A 16725-nucleotide genomic window follows, 5' to 3' on the forward strand; every position below is an offset into this window, starting at 1 on the left:
TCGAACCCATGACCTTGGCATTGCTAGTGCCAACGCTCTACTGTTTGAGCTACAGGAAAGCCTGTAAAGACTCTAACAATGTGAACTTTTATTACACATGAATTCTAGAAGAGTTTTTAGTTAAGATGAAATCTAACTTGAATAACATTAAATAAACATTTTTATCAGTTGAAATTTTTATTATTAGTGACTCAAACCCCCTCTCCATCGGTCTTGCATGTTTGAAACCTCGCTATGTGTCCATCCACCTATTTCTGTGAATTTTGCCTGAAAACATGCACATAAACTAAGATGGAAACACATTTACCAAATAAAATCCAGTACTTGACAGATTATAGCTCATCATGCCCAAATGTATAGTCAGTACAGTTGTGTTCAGTCTGCGATTACAGTCTACATTAATGTCTGTGTGTTTCATTTCAGGAAAAACACTGTGACCCTGTAAATGTTGCCCAGCCTCCAGTGGATTCGCCCTTTGTTCAGTCTCCAGTGGCTCTATCCCCTGCCCAGTCTCCAGTGGCTCTATCCCCTGCCCAGTCTCCAGTGGCTCTATCCCCTGCCCAGTCTCCAGTGGCTCTATCCCCTGCCCAGTCTCCAGTGGCTCTATCCCCTGCCCAGTCTCCAGTGGCTCTATCCCCTGCCCAGTCTCCAGTGGCTCTATCCCCTGCCCAGTCTCCAGTGGCTCTATCCCCTGCCCAGTCTCCAGTCGCTCTATCCCCTGCCCAGTCTCCAGTCGCTCTATCCCCTGCCCAGTCTCCAGTCGCTCTGGCCTCTGCGGCTTTGTTCACAGCCCAGACTCCATTCATAAATTTTAATTTTGAAGACCAACCTACAGAGCCAATTGTCATTGATATTGATGAAGAGACACCACTTAGTTTTCCATCTCCCCAGCAATCAGACATTGTAGATCTATCCCTAATAGATCAAGGGAGGTCCGTGGTCCTAGATGAGTATGTTCCTATATATGCTTATTTACTTAGTTAAATACTTTTTATGCATTCGCAAATTAACAAACACTCGCACACAAAGCCACCATCTCTTCATTTAAAAATAATGGGATGAGGTTGCTTTGTGACTGGAAGTCCCTGCATGTGTGAGCGGGGCTTTATGCAACTAGCAATATTCTAAAATATACCATAATGTTCAGCATTTGACTAAAAACAATCCAATCTTTGTCTCTTGCAGGGTTGACCTACAGACCATTCTAAAAAAAACTGCAAAGCAAAATCAATGGAAACATCTGCCCAAAAGCAAACCAAATAAATGTGTTCAGAGAAAACATACTACAGTGCAGCCTGCAAGCTATCAAGCGGCGACGATTCAACCCACAAGCAAAATTAGATGTAGTGTTTGTTGATGCTGAGGAAAATGGGGAAGGGGCAATAGATGAAGGCGGCCCTACTAGAGAATATTTGCGGTTGTTGATGCGGGCCATCCATCAATCAAATGTCTTTCAGGGCCATGAGAAAGACCGGAGTTTGGCTCTAGACACACAAGGTCAGTACTCCTGTTATAAAAGAAAGCTTTTGTGTCAGGTTATGTTTTAATGCTATTCAGCTATTTGGTATTCATGGAAAAAATGCTTTTTTTTTTCTCTCCCGCCACTACTGGTCAGATGATGCTTTTGGATTCCACTTTAACAGTCGAATAGTCTTTTTGATCTTTTGTGTTTGTATTTTTGAGGGTTCATAAACTGACAAATCAAATTTCCTAAGTTTCACATTGTACTATTAAAACATTCTGCTTGTTTCAGAAATATCTAACTTGGTAGTCCAGTAAAGGGTTTTATTCAAGGGTTTTATTGATTCCAGACTCGTAAAATGTCCGTTATAATGACAGTGCTACACTGTAGTCTCATGCTATTTACACCTTGTTTGCGCTATTAGTTATGATAAAATGATTTTGTGAGAACGCAGAAATCATGTTGCAAAGATGAGATCACTGCATTCACTTGATTAATGCTCAGTGCTCGTTCCTGCAACCTTTCAGGTGATGAGGGTAGATCTAAATATAATCCTATAATCTACAACTCACACTGTTAATCTATACAGCGTTATAATAAAAATTTGTAAAAGTATTCAGTAGTTACACGTGTATGTAACTGTTTCATATGCAAAGATGTTTTTGTTGAAGCTGCCACAAAATAAAAAAGGTAACTGACTTTTTATCTAACAATTCTGACTTTTTGCTCCCAATTGTGCAATTTCTGTTTTACTTTAGCTTTGGAGAATAGGTTGTATGCATCAGTGGGGAAGATGATTGCTATGTGTGTCGTCCATGGAGGAGTTGGCCCACATTTCTTCTCTGAAAGACTTTTTCAGCAGATCTGTGGCATCCCAACATCCTCTGCCTCAGTGGATGAGGTTGGAGATCATACATTGAGGGAGCAACTAATCAAGGTACAGAGATGTTTGAGAATTTCAATAATTGTTTAAAAATGATGCTATTATTAAAGATCATGTGTATTTGGAAAATATGTTGACATGCTTCAATGTTTAAAAAAAACATTATTTTTCATATGCAGTGCACTATTTTAGCTCCTCTACTATGCCCAGCCTCTCTCAAATGTGGCGTTTTCTACAAAGCCCCTCCTTCCATCTGCTCTGATTGGTCAGCTGACCCAGTGCATTGTGATTGACAAAATACCCTCAAGTGTGTGTCAGAAATATAATGCCCCTTACCATAATTGTGAAGCTACAGCTTTCAAAGTACATATAAAAACAGTTAATGGGTACATGTTGCTCAGCTCTGCTTGAGCAGGCATCAGTGTCATACAGAACACAGGGCATCTAGAGCTGCTTTTCCACCATCAGGCTGAACGTTTCTCTTTGCTTAACAGTTTCATTCTTTTTTTCGCAACTGTTTTAGATACAGGAAGCAACAACTGTTCAGGAGGCAAATTGTGCCATTGCAGAAGCAGCAGACAGCTTAAGTATCATTGGTGCCTTGAGATATATATCACACTTGACAGAAAGGAACTCTCTTGTCCAGTCAGCTGCAGAGTTCTTTGTGAATGGGAGACTGCGGGCTGCCTTGGACCAGTAAGTGATTTAAAGGGTTAGTCTGCCCAAATATTGAAATTCTGTTGTTAATTATTCACCCTCATGGGTTTCCACACCCCAGGGGCCTCATGTATCAATCTTGCGTACGCACAAAAACTTTGCGTACGCCAGCTTTCACACTCACGGTCGTATGTACTAACAGTGAAATTAACGCGAGAATGTGCGTTCCTCCACGCCAATTTCATGTCTAGTGTACGTACATTTCTCATTGTTTTTGTCCGTTGGCGACTCTTACAGGCAATGAAGTGAAGTTGCAAACATTACACAACGAATTGTTCTACAAGTCTATCGCACCACCAACCGAGGGAAGCATTGATTCATTTGCAATTTATAAAATAATTTACATATATTGTCACACGAGCCTTATGGGAATATTCTATCAATTATGCAATTAAGTAAGAACATATAAAAGCATATGCAAATTGATACAACCCTTAGTCTATAAATAAAATAAAATAAATTTCTAATATAATATTAATAAAAAATTATTTATATATATATTTATTATTATTATTATTATTATTATTATAATTTATATAATAATTCAGCATTGACGGCATCAGCCAAACTCTCACGCTCATATTTTTTCCTTTTTTTATTAATTCCGGAGGACAAAGTTCCAAATAAAATATTTTTTCTCGTTTCTACCTCCGATAGTAGCACCTACACACTTTCTGTAAAGTTTCGAATCTTGCCGCTTGCTTTAGCCATTTTCTTACTGCTTTCTTTTGCCAAAGTGGACTCATTACCATATTTAAATTGCCCTAATTAAGGGAGGAGACTGGGTGGGGCGTTGTGCTCGTGCATGTGCGCTCAATTTTACGTTAACTGGGATGTACAAAGAGAATATGTGTGGGATCCTTCGTACGCAGAGATTCATACATCTGATTTTTTTTGTGCGTACGCACATTTACAGCTTTGTCCGTACACAATGTTTTAGTATGAATTCCACGCAAGTCTTTGTACATGAGGCCCCAGGACTTTAGTTAGTAAATTAAGCCTTTACTTTTTGACAACATAACTAATCATCAGCTTGAAACTTCCATTGACTGCTTTGTTTGTTATGCAGGTTTTCAGAAGGGTTGCAAACTCTCGGTTTGCTGGAAGAGATGCAGAAATATCCTGCACTTTTTAATGACATGTTCGTCAATGAGCAGAGGCCCCTTCAAGCAAAGGACCTCAGCAGTCTTTTTTATGTGAACTTTTCCCCACAAGGCAGCAACAGAAGGGCAAAGGAAAACCAGACCATATGCTACTGGAGGGACTGGTTGATCGATGTTGAAGGTATGACATGTTTTTATGTAATGTTAAAGGTATGCCATGTAAAAAAAATATAAATAAATTCAACATGTTTAAAATTTCTACAGTATAATGAGTGAATACTTAAATCCATTTTCCAAATTGTATTTGTGCCTTGTCCTGAATCATTACAATTACAGTAAATATTTATATTCAGATATTTATATTCAAATATTTATGTTTCATTATGAGCAGGACACATTTAAAGGAGCATTTAAATTAATAGCTAGAATGCTAACGCTACTTAATGTAGCTTTTAATTCTCTTGTAATGTGTCATTTGTATTTGTTTTATGCTATTGTTCCTCTATAAACAGTGATTAATAAAAACAGTGACTTAGATTTAAAGAAAACAAGTGTTTGAAGTGAAAAATTATTAGATTTTTGGTAAATCTAACCATTATGCAGAACAAATACTTAGGATTGTGTGTTTTTTTTGTTTTGTTTTTTGTAATCAGACAATATATAGAAACCCTGCAGCTAGATGTAGTCATAATTAGACAGGCTGGCTAATTCTGTTTAGAACAAAATATCGCTGTCAAAGAACTGCATGTACCACACATTTTAGGTTAGTCTTTTGAGGTTTGTGATTTTTCTGTACATATATTTTACAGAGGGAGAGACTGATGGAGTCACTCTTGAAATGATAATGGAGTTTGCCACTGGAGCCTCCACAGTGCCACCTCTGGGTTTCCCCCAATAGAGTTCCTCCATCAAGACAGGAAAATCTTTCCAGAGGCCAATACTTGCCTCATTATACTACGACTGCCGATACACACAGAATATGAACTGTTCAAGACCTACATGACAGAGGGGATCATGCAGAGCCCATATTTTGGTGTTGCATGAAATGTTAAAATGTTATTTTTTCCTCTTTTTTAAGGAATAGTTCAGCAATAAAATAAAAATGTTGTCAATGATTTGACTTACAGAAGTCTCATGCTTTAAGCTTTAATATTAGCCTACCTTTTTACACTTAAGTAATTTTAGGTACAGTCACAACTGAGTACAGCTTTTATAAATTTAAATTTCCATTAAGAAGCACCTTGAAGTCAAATATGTTTGAGATGTGCATCATTGCAAAATAAAATGCATTGTTCTGCATTATGCATGTTCGTGTTTATTGTGGAAAACTGTTACATTGCTCATTAACTGTTCAGGTTCTCTCACTTGTTCACCAGCTTTTCATCGAAAATATATATATTTTTTCAATGTTAGCATCTAAGTATTTATTAATTTTTCAACAGAGCATTCTTGTAGTTAAAACTTTTACATATTAAAATATTACAAAATAACATTCTTTATAACACTCTAATCTGCAACACTAGTTTACCAAAACATTATCAATTTCTGCACAACAAACCTGAAACTTAATCTTTAAATCTGTAATATGGTCAATACCATGGGAAACCGTTTCCATTTGCTGAGGAGTAAGGTTAATTTGAGTGTTCAAAAGTTACTGCTGGGATTTCTTAATTTTCAGCTGTGGGCAAAGACTCAATGCCATGTGAAGGTTGTTGCTGGGATCAAGCAGTTCAGAATCTTCAAGACTGTAGAATATGCTGTAGAATGATTGTAGCTCGTGTAAATATACATCCCTCCACAAACGTTCTATCCTTTGGTTGGATGGATTCCCCAGTAATGTGACTAATGGATTGATGTTAAAGGGATAGTTCACCCAAAAATTAAAATTCTGTCATTTACTCACCCTCAAGTTGTTCCAAACCTGTATGAGTTTCTTTGTTCTGCTGAACACAAAGGAAGATATTTGGAAGAATGTTTGTAATCAACTGATCTCGGTCCCCATTGACTTCCATAGTATACTATGGAAGTCAATGTATTCTGTAGTCAATTATATATTTTCTGTATTCCATAGTATACTATGGAAGTCAATGGGGACCAAGATCTGTTTGGTTACAAACATTCTTCCAAATATCTTCCTTTGTGTTCAGTAGAACAAAGAAACTCATACAGGTTTGGAACAACTTGAGGGTGAGTAAATGATGACAGAATTTTCATTTTTGGGTGAACTATCCCTTTAAGGATTTTTTGGCAGTTAAACCTGTTGATCTAAAATTTTCATTCAAGCCATTAAACATTCAATCTTTTTTCATACATTACCAGTTTATTCATCTTTTATTATTCATTTTGTCAATCCCATTCAAAATAGTTAGATCCTTCTCCATTTTTCCAAGGATTAATTGAATTTCTTTTTCATGCATTTTCAAGTCTTGTCTATTGATTCATATTCAATTTAAACCTTAAGATGTTTCACATTTTTCATACATTAAGAGTTCAACATTTAAATCTCATTCATACTAATTAGATGATTTTCTGTTGTTTTTTTTCTACAAAAAAGGAACAACAGTAGAAAGGAACAATACAAATATTGTCAGCCAACAATACTACAAAAAAAAGAAAGACGAAACATAACACAGCACCAACAGTGCTGTTAGCTACTGCCAATGTTTGGACTGGCACCCACAAATCTGGCACACCTGACATTAGCTCCATGCATCAGCTGTAGCTGCACCGACCATACCGCCTTATTTGAACAGAAAATATAACTTAAAGCTCTTTAAACTAAAAATGTCTTACAGTCAGTCCTGGATAATATATGCAGCCAATAAACTTTTGTCTCTGGGCTTGGAATTGGACTATACCTGAGTTTGCAAAATACTGATAATTGCAGTACAGCAAGCCTGATATTTTATCTTTAGATCAGAAAGGTGTTGGATTGCATTGTGTACAGATGTCTGTTGTTGCTGAGTGAGGATGAGTTGAGGTGGCTCTACATTAACAGCTGGGAACTCTTCCTCATCAAGTGTAGGCAGTGTTTGAATTCCATACTGCGCTAGGATGGCATCAATGTTTTGGTCGCTGTAGGGATTTTCCCCAAACACATTGTTGACAGCTGTGCTGTCTGTTGCAATGTTTTTGAGCATGCCCTCTGTCCAGAGTTGAGTTGGTGTGCGATTATTTTCTGTTCGCAACGGATGGAGGTTCCAGGCCTGTCTAAACTGCTCCAGTCTTTTTTGAATCTCAGGAAGATAAACAATATGCAGTGAAAGTCTGTGGACATCATCATCTGGGTTTAGAACCTCTGAATCCTCTAAGGAGTAGAACATAAGGTAAAACTGCTGCAACACATGCAAAAATACATCACGCCAAAGGCGTTCAATTCTCTGATTGTGAACTGATTGTCCGGTTATGAAACCTCTGTGTTCAAGTCCTTGAACTAGATGCATGAATAAAGCCACAAGGACATTTTCACCACCATGGTCAGATCTGACTCTTGATGGTAAGGCATAGAGGCATGTTGCTTTCAAAAACTGAGAAAGCACTGTTGTGGCACGATTGTCTGTGCTGCAGTTGAGGTAAGTAATCAGACGGGAGTATCCATCAATTGCACCATGAATCACAAAGCCCCATCTAGAAAGGTTGAAAAACAAATATTACTTGAAAATGAAGATACTATTGACAGTAGACTGCAAACAATATAGCTGTAAACTCCATTTTTTTAATTTGCTGAAGTTCTTTTCAAAATATTAAAAAGGTAATAATAACCTTATGAGACGCATGTTCCCATCAATGTGCCACAAACTATTGGGGTAAGGTACATGATAAACACGTCTTGCAACTGTCTGGCTCCATCTCCTTGCAGCAGCAGTAGGATTGACCCGTGTCAACATCTCACGCACCCTGGACCGTGTAACAAGCACACCCTGTGTGCGCAACAGGGCTCTTATCATCTGCAACAGATTTGTGAAAAGATCTAAATTGACATGATATTCACAAAACAATGGCACACAAATGTGAATTAAATACAGCCTAAAGATAAAGACCTCCAATTACCTCATTTCCAGAATTAGGGTATTGGCTCTGAAGTTGCCTCACACGTTGTTCTAGTTCACCATCATCTATTGCAGACAGCATACTTCTAACAGGTATACCCAGCAACTTTGATTTCTTGTACAGAAATGATGAGGAGCATCCCAGTATTTCAGCAGTTTTTGAAATTGTATGGCCTTGCTTCAGCAGAAATTCAATGTGTTCTCTGGTAACATCAATGGCTGGTCGGCCTCTTCTCCCTACAAAAAGAACAGGGTTTAATTGCAACGTTACTATGCATCAAGTTCAAATTAAGTTGTGACAAAAAAGGTTTTATAAAAAGATAAACCTCACATATTTCAGCCTTTAAATCATTTTTTATAAAAAGAATGAGTCAAAAAAAGATAAATGAATGATATTTACAATGCACATGATTAGCTTATTTTTTATTATTAATAGTAAGATTCGGTCCGATTTGCCTGTGGCGTCTGTCGTTACTATGCAACCATGCGCTGCTCTCCACAACGGACAAAGATTTCCACCACCGAAAAATGCTTGCTGTAGCTTTGCTACAAGATTTATTAACAAATAAGAGAAAAACACCTGTAATGATTGGTTGGTTCTTGTCATATGGTTTGTGGCATTCAGAAAAGTTGCGCCTGGAAAAAAATGAGCGCGCTTGTCGCGCGCCTACATTTGAATGAACTTGAGCGCGCAAAAGACGCGATATGTGAACGGCCCCTTGGCGAGCTACCTCAAATCAGGAGAGGGAGTAAAATCTTTCCGTGGCAGGGGCAGCTGCCACTGGCGCCTGTCACTCGACCTGCCACCACTATATGCGCCTGTCACTCGACCTGCCACCGCTATACGCGCCAGTCACTCGACCTGCCACCGCTATACGCGCCTGTCCCGCGACCCGTCACGGCTATACGCGCCTGTCCCGCGACCCGTCACGGCTATACGCGGCTGTCCCGCGACCTGCCACCGCTATACGCGGCTGTCCCGCGGCCTGCCACCGCTATACGCGGCTGTCCCGCGACTCGTCACGGCTATACGCGCCTGTCCCGCGACCCGTCACGGCTATACTCGCCTGTCCCGCTTTCTGTCACGGTACTCGCCTGTCCCGCGACCCGTCGCGGCTATACTCGCCTGTCCCGCTTTCTGTCACGGTACTCGCCTGTCCCGCGACCCGTCACGGCTATACGCGGCTGTCCCGCTTTCTGTCACGGTTATACTCGCCTGTCCCGCGACCTAGTCACGGCTATGCGGCTGTTGATCTGAAAATCAAACAGTTCTAGCCTATCTTATAAGATGGTTAAATGGTATATCACTTTCGACCAGTAGGTGGCGCAGTTACGAAATCGATGTGATGTGGTCAGAGTGAGGTGACAATGACAAACCTTACCAGTGGCATTACAATAGGCAGATTTATTCTAAAGTTATCAACATTTTTGGAAAATATGTAGGCCTATTGCACTGTCTTGAAATATTCTATAGGCTATCCTTTGAATTACAAAATAGGCTACAATGAAAGAAGCTATTTCATATTAGCACTAGTGCAAGTTTATAAGATATACATGACAGATCTACAAGATAGCATGCAGTGAGGTTGGCTTGAGATAGCCTATTATTATTATTACTATATTTAGCCTATTATTATTATTATTATCATCATTATCAATATTATTATTATTATTATTAGGCTAAGCCTGCCTAGCCTACTACTATTTTGTGTAGGCTACATGTAGAATTACAACTAGCCATCTTTTTTTAAACGTGAGTGACAGGCGCATAGGCCTATAGCCTTGACGGGCGCGGGACCTGCACATAATAGCCATGATGACGGGTCGCGGGACAGGCGCGTATATAGCCGTGCCCGTGACAGGTTGAGTGACAGGCGATAGCCGTGACGGGTCGCGGGACAGCGTATAGCCTACCCGTGACCATGGGTGGCGCTAGCGAGGGGCTAGCAGGTGCTTCAGCACCCCCAAGAAAGACCAAAGCACCACGATAGCACCCCCAAAAATAATTTCTGGAAGCAAAATTTCAGGCTGTATTCTATGAAAGCCCTGGACCGCATTTTTAAGAAAAAAAGAAAACATATCTTGTTATTTCGAGATATTAAGTCGTTATTTCGACAAAAGAAGTCTTATTTCGACATAAGTCGTTATTTCGACATACTGTATGTTATTTCGACATAAAATCTCGTTATTTCGACATAATAAGGTAAGGGGACATTCTCTGCATTAAGCCACATTAGGCGTTCTTATAATGGTTTTCTATGGGCGGAAAATGCTTAACGTGTAGCCTAATTAAACTTTGCGTTCATATTCTGGGCTCATCTGATTTTTTTTTTTTTTTTTTGTGTACATAGCATAGCCTACTTTGTTATGATTTTAGTATCATAATGAATAATAAATGCATGCACAATTATCCATGAACTTGATTTGAACAAATGCCTTTCAACTTGTGTGTGCACAATTCAGAATTCAGGCCTACTATAGCCTACTGTTGTAGCCATTAAATAAGCGCATTTAGTTTCATATTTGTAAAAATATTATAGTATTATTTTTTTCCATTTACGTTGATTTATGAAAAGTGAACAGCAGCACGAGTAAGAGGATGCGCAAATGGAGAGACATGGAGCGGGTCAGACATGATTTTGACCACTTCATTAACTTTTGTTTTGTAGAAAGCCTTTCTTTAAAGTGAATTTCGTTTTGTATAAATTGTATCTTAATTTTAATATTTTTTTCATCAACCAATTACCTGGATAAATAAGCAGCAAATCAGACAATATAATCATGGAGGCGCCAGTGCGGTCACTTGAATTGCACGTGCCCTCGAGCGCATCTCATCCTAATTTAACGAAACGCAGTGTATGCCTCACAAAGACATGAGAAATACATCAAATACACAAAGCTTGAAATGTCTTTAAACGAAATAATTCAAAACGAAAAGAAAAAGGCTACTCTCTGATTATGTAATCAATCCATTATGTGCATTTCTCTCTATTGGCGCGTTCACTACGAATATGGTGATCGTCAACTTCTTATTTGCAGCCGACGCTGTCAGAAAACACTAGTTTATTAATAAAAATCAATGCACGCGTCATCGGATTTACAAATGCACAGCTGTTTGTTGCACGCACACATATTATGTCGGAATAACGATGTTGAAATAACATTATTATTAATAAAACTATTTGATTGAATGCTGAATGGTGGGCTTGTTCAATTTAATAAAATTAAAACTTTAATTGTGGTCAATAAAATTATTTAATATTAGGCTAAATATTTAGTGGGCAAGTTTTGCTCATTTATGCATGTAGCCTATATATATATATAAAGTATATAGCTCCCCCTAAATACAGCTCCCCTGTCAATGATCTAGCACCCCCTCAGCACATGTTAAAAATTCTCTGGCGTCGCCCCTGGCGTGACGGGTCGAGTGACAGACGAGTATAGCCGTGACAGGTCGCGGGACAGCCTCATATACCCGTGACCGGTCGCGGGACAGGCGAGTATAGCAGCGACAGGTCAAGGGACAGCCGCATATAGCCGTGACGGGTCGCGGGACAGGCGAGTATAACCTTGACAGAAAGCAGGACATGCGAGTATAGCCGTGACGGGTCGCGGGACAGGCGAGTATAGCCGTGACAGTAAGCGGGACAGGCGAGTATAGCCGTGACGGGTCGACTGACAGGCGAGTATAGCCGTGACAGGTCGCGGGACAGGCGCATATAGCCGTGACGGGTTGACTGACAGGCGACTGAGGCGAGTATAGCCGCGACAGGTCGCGGGACAGGCGCATATAGCTGTGACGTGTCGACTGACAGGCAAGTATAGCTGCGACAGGTCGCGGGAAAGGCGCATATAGCGGTGGCAGGTCGCGGGACAGACACATATTGCCGTGACAGGCGCATATAGCCGTGGCAGGTCGAGTGACAGGCACATATAGCCGTGGCAGGTCGAGTGACAGGCGCGTATAGCGGTGGCAGGTCGAGTGACAGGCACGTAAAGCGGTGGCAGGTCGAGTGACAGGCGCGTATAGCGGTGGCAGGTCGAGTGACAGGCACGTATAGCCGTGGCAGGTCGAGTAACAGGCGCGTATAGCGGTGGCAGGTCGAGTGACAGGCACGTAAAGCGGTGGCAGGTCGAGTGACAGGCACGTAAAGCGGTGGCAGGTCGAGTGACAGGCATGTAAAGCGGTGGCAGGTCGAGTGACAGGCGCCAGTGGCAGCTGCCCCTGCCACGGAAAGATTTTACCCTTACTGTCAGGCCACGAGCTACTGGTAGCTCGCGAGCGACGTGTTGGAGACCCCGCTAAATGTTTTAAACGGCCGGATTTCCCCTTTAACGTTAATGCAATGATAATGCAGTGATAAACAGACTCACCTGAACTAATGCGCCTGACAGAGAAACGTCTGTCTTCCCCAGCATGGAAATCTGCGTCTATTCGAGTTTTTAGTTGAGCCAAACTGCTTTTGAGTTCATTGTTTGTGTCTGGTGATAGCAAATGCTCAATTCTTCCGCGATTTCTTTCACACTGTTCAATAGAACGACGTTCTCTCTCTCCACAAATCCCCTGTGTGAGGGCTCGTTGAATTTCATGCCATTTTCTGGTGGTTTTTTCGATTACAGCCAACGCCATGACTGCTTTCTTCTTCTATTCACAGAAATAAGGAAATGAACCCACTTCTTCTTTGATTAGGGCGGGGAGGGGAAATTACGTATTTATGGATATCTAAAATAGAGCAACGTCATGCACAATAATTTGCACTAGTCATAATGACGTTTGAGATATCTTTAACTTTAATTCTGCCTAGGCGAAACTGAATTACAGATATCTGCAATTGTCATTTAAGATGTGTGACGAGTTTAATGTCGTTTTCAATGACATCATTGCAAATATCTGTAATTCAGTTTTGCCTAGTCAAAACTGAATTACAGATATCTCTATCTGTCGTTTCGACTAGTCACAATTACGTTACAGATATCTTGAATGACAATTCCAACTATCCAAAATGTAATTACGACTAGTCAGAAAGACATTGTTGATATCTACAATGTTAATTCCGGATAGTCAAAATTAGCTTTTAAATGTTAAAATGGCTTGCCATACTCGACTGCAGAATCCGACAGGTGTGCCTTGCGCTCGCGAGAGATTTTTGACATACGTCAGCATGACATCAGAGCAAGGCGGACAGCACTCGGACACATTTCTAACCAGCATGCATCTCGCGCTGATCACCGGTGATCGATTCTGCGCAGATTTTGCTCATCTCAAACAAGCCTATTGGAATACTTGATCACTCGAGCGTCACTTCATCGCGTCATCAGCAGCGCTCAAAGGATCTGCCCTTATGTTGTTGAAGTTTGTTTATTTAAGAAATTCACAATAAATAATAATAAATCAAGATACCCTGTTGAAAAATGTGAGATGTGTGGTTTATATAAACTGCAAAGGTAAAGTATAAAGTAAAATGATTGTGACCGATGTGAAGGGGGAGGAGAATTTAGACGTGCGTCACGTTTAAGTCGATAAAACTCTTCCGCATAGGATACACCTGTGTATCCTCGCTCATGACTCCTCAGGAAGCCTCCTAACTCCTCGATCCTCGACTCCTCGCGGTGCAATGAGAGAATTGAGATGTCCTTCAAGATGGCTGAGCTCGATCAGTTTCCGGGTCATAGGATGGAGGACGGAGAAGAGAGGAGACGAGGAGGGATATTGAGAAGCACAAGACTCGCTCATTAACACGGTCGCCTGCCGCCTCCTACTGGCGGTTTAGTTTCAAAGTATCATTCTTTTCAACATTCCTTATTTGTTTATTCAAAAAATATTTACACTCCCATAATCTCATTTAATACAGTAATTTTTCAATGTAAATTATTTTATTTGATTGGTAACAGCCTAGTGTCTTATTATTCTAATATTGAATGATCAAATTTAAGAATTTGAAATGAAAGATGGAGCATGCATTTAATAAAATGAGGGAAAAATGCCCTTTATAAAGGTTAAAAAATATAACCTTTAATAGTTATAATAACCTTATATTGGTTCTTCATAGTTCTAACTGGATGCCTCGTTCATGTCTTCCTCTGCAAAACAGGGGAAAAAACATAATTTATCAAACTATTTCCCAATATACACCGCGTTATTAATAGCTCGAATGATTTATACTTAGTGAGAGAAAATAAAAATCAGTTTTCTCACCTGCCTCCGTCGCTTTCATAACAAGACGAAAGTGGAGGCTGTTTGTTTGTTTGTTTGTTTGTTTGTTTGTTTGTTTGTTTGTTTGTTTGTTAGATTATAAATGATGCGAATGAACCCACTGCTGTTCTGCCGTGTCTGTTTACAGAACCATAGTGACGGGAGTGGGGATCGAGGACATCGTGTCAGACACACAATCAGGCTTCATCAGAGGACGTTCAATACATAATAATATACGACTTATACTTGACTTACTTGACTATAATTACCTAATAGAAAACAAGAGCCTAATTCTTTTTCTGGACTTTTTTAAAGCTTTTGACTCGATCGAACACAGATTTATGTTTCGGACTTTAGAGCTCCTAGGATTTGGTGAACAATTTATAAACATAGTCAAATTAATTTACAAAGATACAAATAGTACAGTCCTTCTGCCGCAAGGAACTTCCCCAAGATTCCGATTCAAAAAGGTATTAAGCAGGGATGTCCTATATCCCCACTGTTATTTATTATTGCAGCCGAGATGTTATCCATTCTTATTAAAATTTCAGATTTTAAAAAACTAACAATATTTGATCAACAACTGACAATAAGCCAACTTGCTGATGATACAGCCATATTTATGGAAAATAGCGACCAACTCCCAAAAATCCTTGAAACAATAGGTTTCTTTTCAAAAGCGTCTGGGCTAAAATTGAATCTCAATAAATGCGAACTTCTACCTATTCATGATTGTAATCTCTCAGTTATTCATTCCATCCCTGTGAAAACAACAGTTAAGTATCTAGGCATACAAATTACAAAGGACGTGAATCAATTAACCAATCTTAATATTTGGGGGAACTTGGGAAAATGTAAAGCTCATCTCAACTCTTGGTCTCAGAGAGATCTATCTATTATCGGGCGAACATTACTTACTAAAACTGAAACCATCTCTCTCTTCATCTACCCAGCCCAATCATTGTCAGTTCCCAAGGAAGCAATCAAAGCAATAAACCAAGCAAACTTTAACTACATCTGGAAAGGTAAAACGCATTATATAAAAAAGATGATCAGAAACTATGAAGAAGGCGGGGTTAGGGCAATTGATTTTGAATGTATTGATGGTACAATCAAAACCAACTGGCTAAAACAATTTCTAAATAAAAAAACACAAATTTGGTTTCACATTCCCAACAATATCTTTATGAAACTTGGTGGCATCAAATTTCTCCTTAGTTGTGATTATGACCTCAAGAAACTTCCCTATAAAATCTCTTCATTTCATTATCAAACTCTGTTTTATTGGAAAATGATACAAGCATAATTTTAGTCCCCACAATATCCCAATATGGAACTGCAGGTATATTTTAAATAATCGTAAATCTCTGTTTTTACAAAACTGGTTAGATAAGGGCATTTGGTCTGTTTCTCATTTACTGGACTGCAATGGTAACTTACTCTCATCCGAGGATTTCTGTGCTAAATTTAATATTATAGACAAACAGCAATATAAAAAAGTTTTTAATGCAATTCCTAAGCAAGTTCTTTTAATGATATCTCACCGGCATCGAGACTTTTCGACTCCAAAGCTTCCTTCGCTTTTGGTACAGGGGAGTAATCTGTTCGAATGTAAAATAAGTAACCTCGTTATTAGACAAATATTTAACAAAGAACTGTACCCGTTTTCTAGATCTTACAATTCAATCTCTAATTTTTTTTCCAAAAAAGACGCTGATTGTTTAAGATCCTTATTCTTTAAATTTCCAATTGTGCCAAAGGTTAAGGAAGTGCACTACAAGGTCCTAAATGGAATCTATCCATCTTCTGAGTTTCTTTCTAATAGATTTGGTTTTGACTGTAAGGACTGTGTGTTTTGTACCAATAACGCAGAAACCACAGATCACATGTTCTATGATTGTATTTACATCAATGCCCTCTGGAGGGATTTATTCCATTGGTTGTCTAAATATCTGCCTGTTCCTGTTTTAAAGAAAGAAAATGTTTTGTATGGTTTTATTGTCAAAGATAACTATCACAATATGTTGATCAACTCCATAGTAATACTTGGAAAATTCTTCATACATAAGAACAGATTTATGAAATCCATTCCCAAATTTTTTGCTTTTCACAAAGAATTGTACTGTTACTTTTCATCTCTGAAACACATGAAAGGAAAGAATGCTGTGAAACTTTGTACAATCTCGAAATGCTAAAAAAATCCCTAGCTCTCTCCCGGGTTTTTTTTTTGTTTGTTTTTTGTTTTTGTTTTTTTTTCTCTTTCTTAATTATGTTAATCTATCTCTTGTAAATCTCTCGCTTCTCTTAAGCGTCTTTTG

General features: G+C 39.2%; 1 protein-coding gene and 1 long non-coding RNA gene across 2 annotated transcripts; one reads left to right on the forward strand and one right to left on the reverse strand.

Annotated features, from left to right (window-relative positions):
* The first annotated feature begins 586 nt into the window (after positions 1-586).
* LOC307170412 lies at positions 587-3036 on the forward strand. Its single transcript, XR_013823378.1, has 4 exons — positions 587-950; positions 1186-1497; positions 2221-2399; positions 2869-3036. It is a non-coding gene; the product is annotated as an uncharacterized lncRNA (long non-coding RNA).
* Positions 3037-6840: 3804 nt separating this feature from the next.
* On the reverse strand, positions 6841-8296 carry LOC307170545 (uncharacterized protein; the record flags this gene model as incomplete). Its single annotated transcript, XM_079891668.1, has 3 exons — positions 6841-7792; positions 7928-8112; positions 8216-8296. The coding sequence occupies 3 exons, from the start codon at positions 8294-8296 to the stop codon at positions 7018-7020; spliced, it is 1041 nt and encodes a 346-aa protein (XP_079747794.1). The 3' UTR covers positions 6841-7017.
* Between the last annotated feature and the right edge of the window lie 8429 nt (positions 8297-16725).

This window comes from Squalius cephalus (assembly GCF_949319135.1).
Source record: "Squalius cephalus genome assembly, chromosome: 13".
Lineage (NCBI taxonomy): Eukaryota > Metazoa > Chordata > Actinopteri > Cypriniformes > Leuciscidae > Squalius > Squalius cephalus.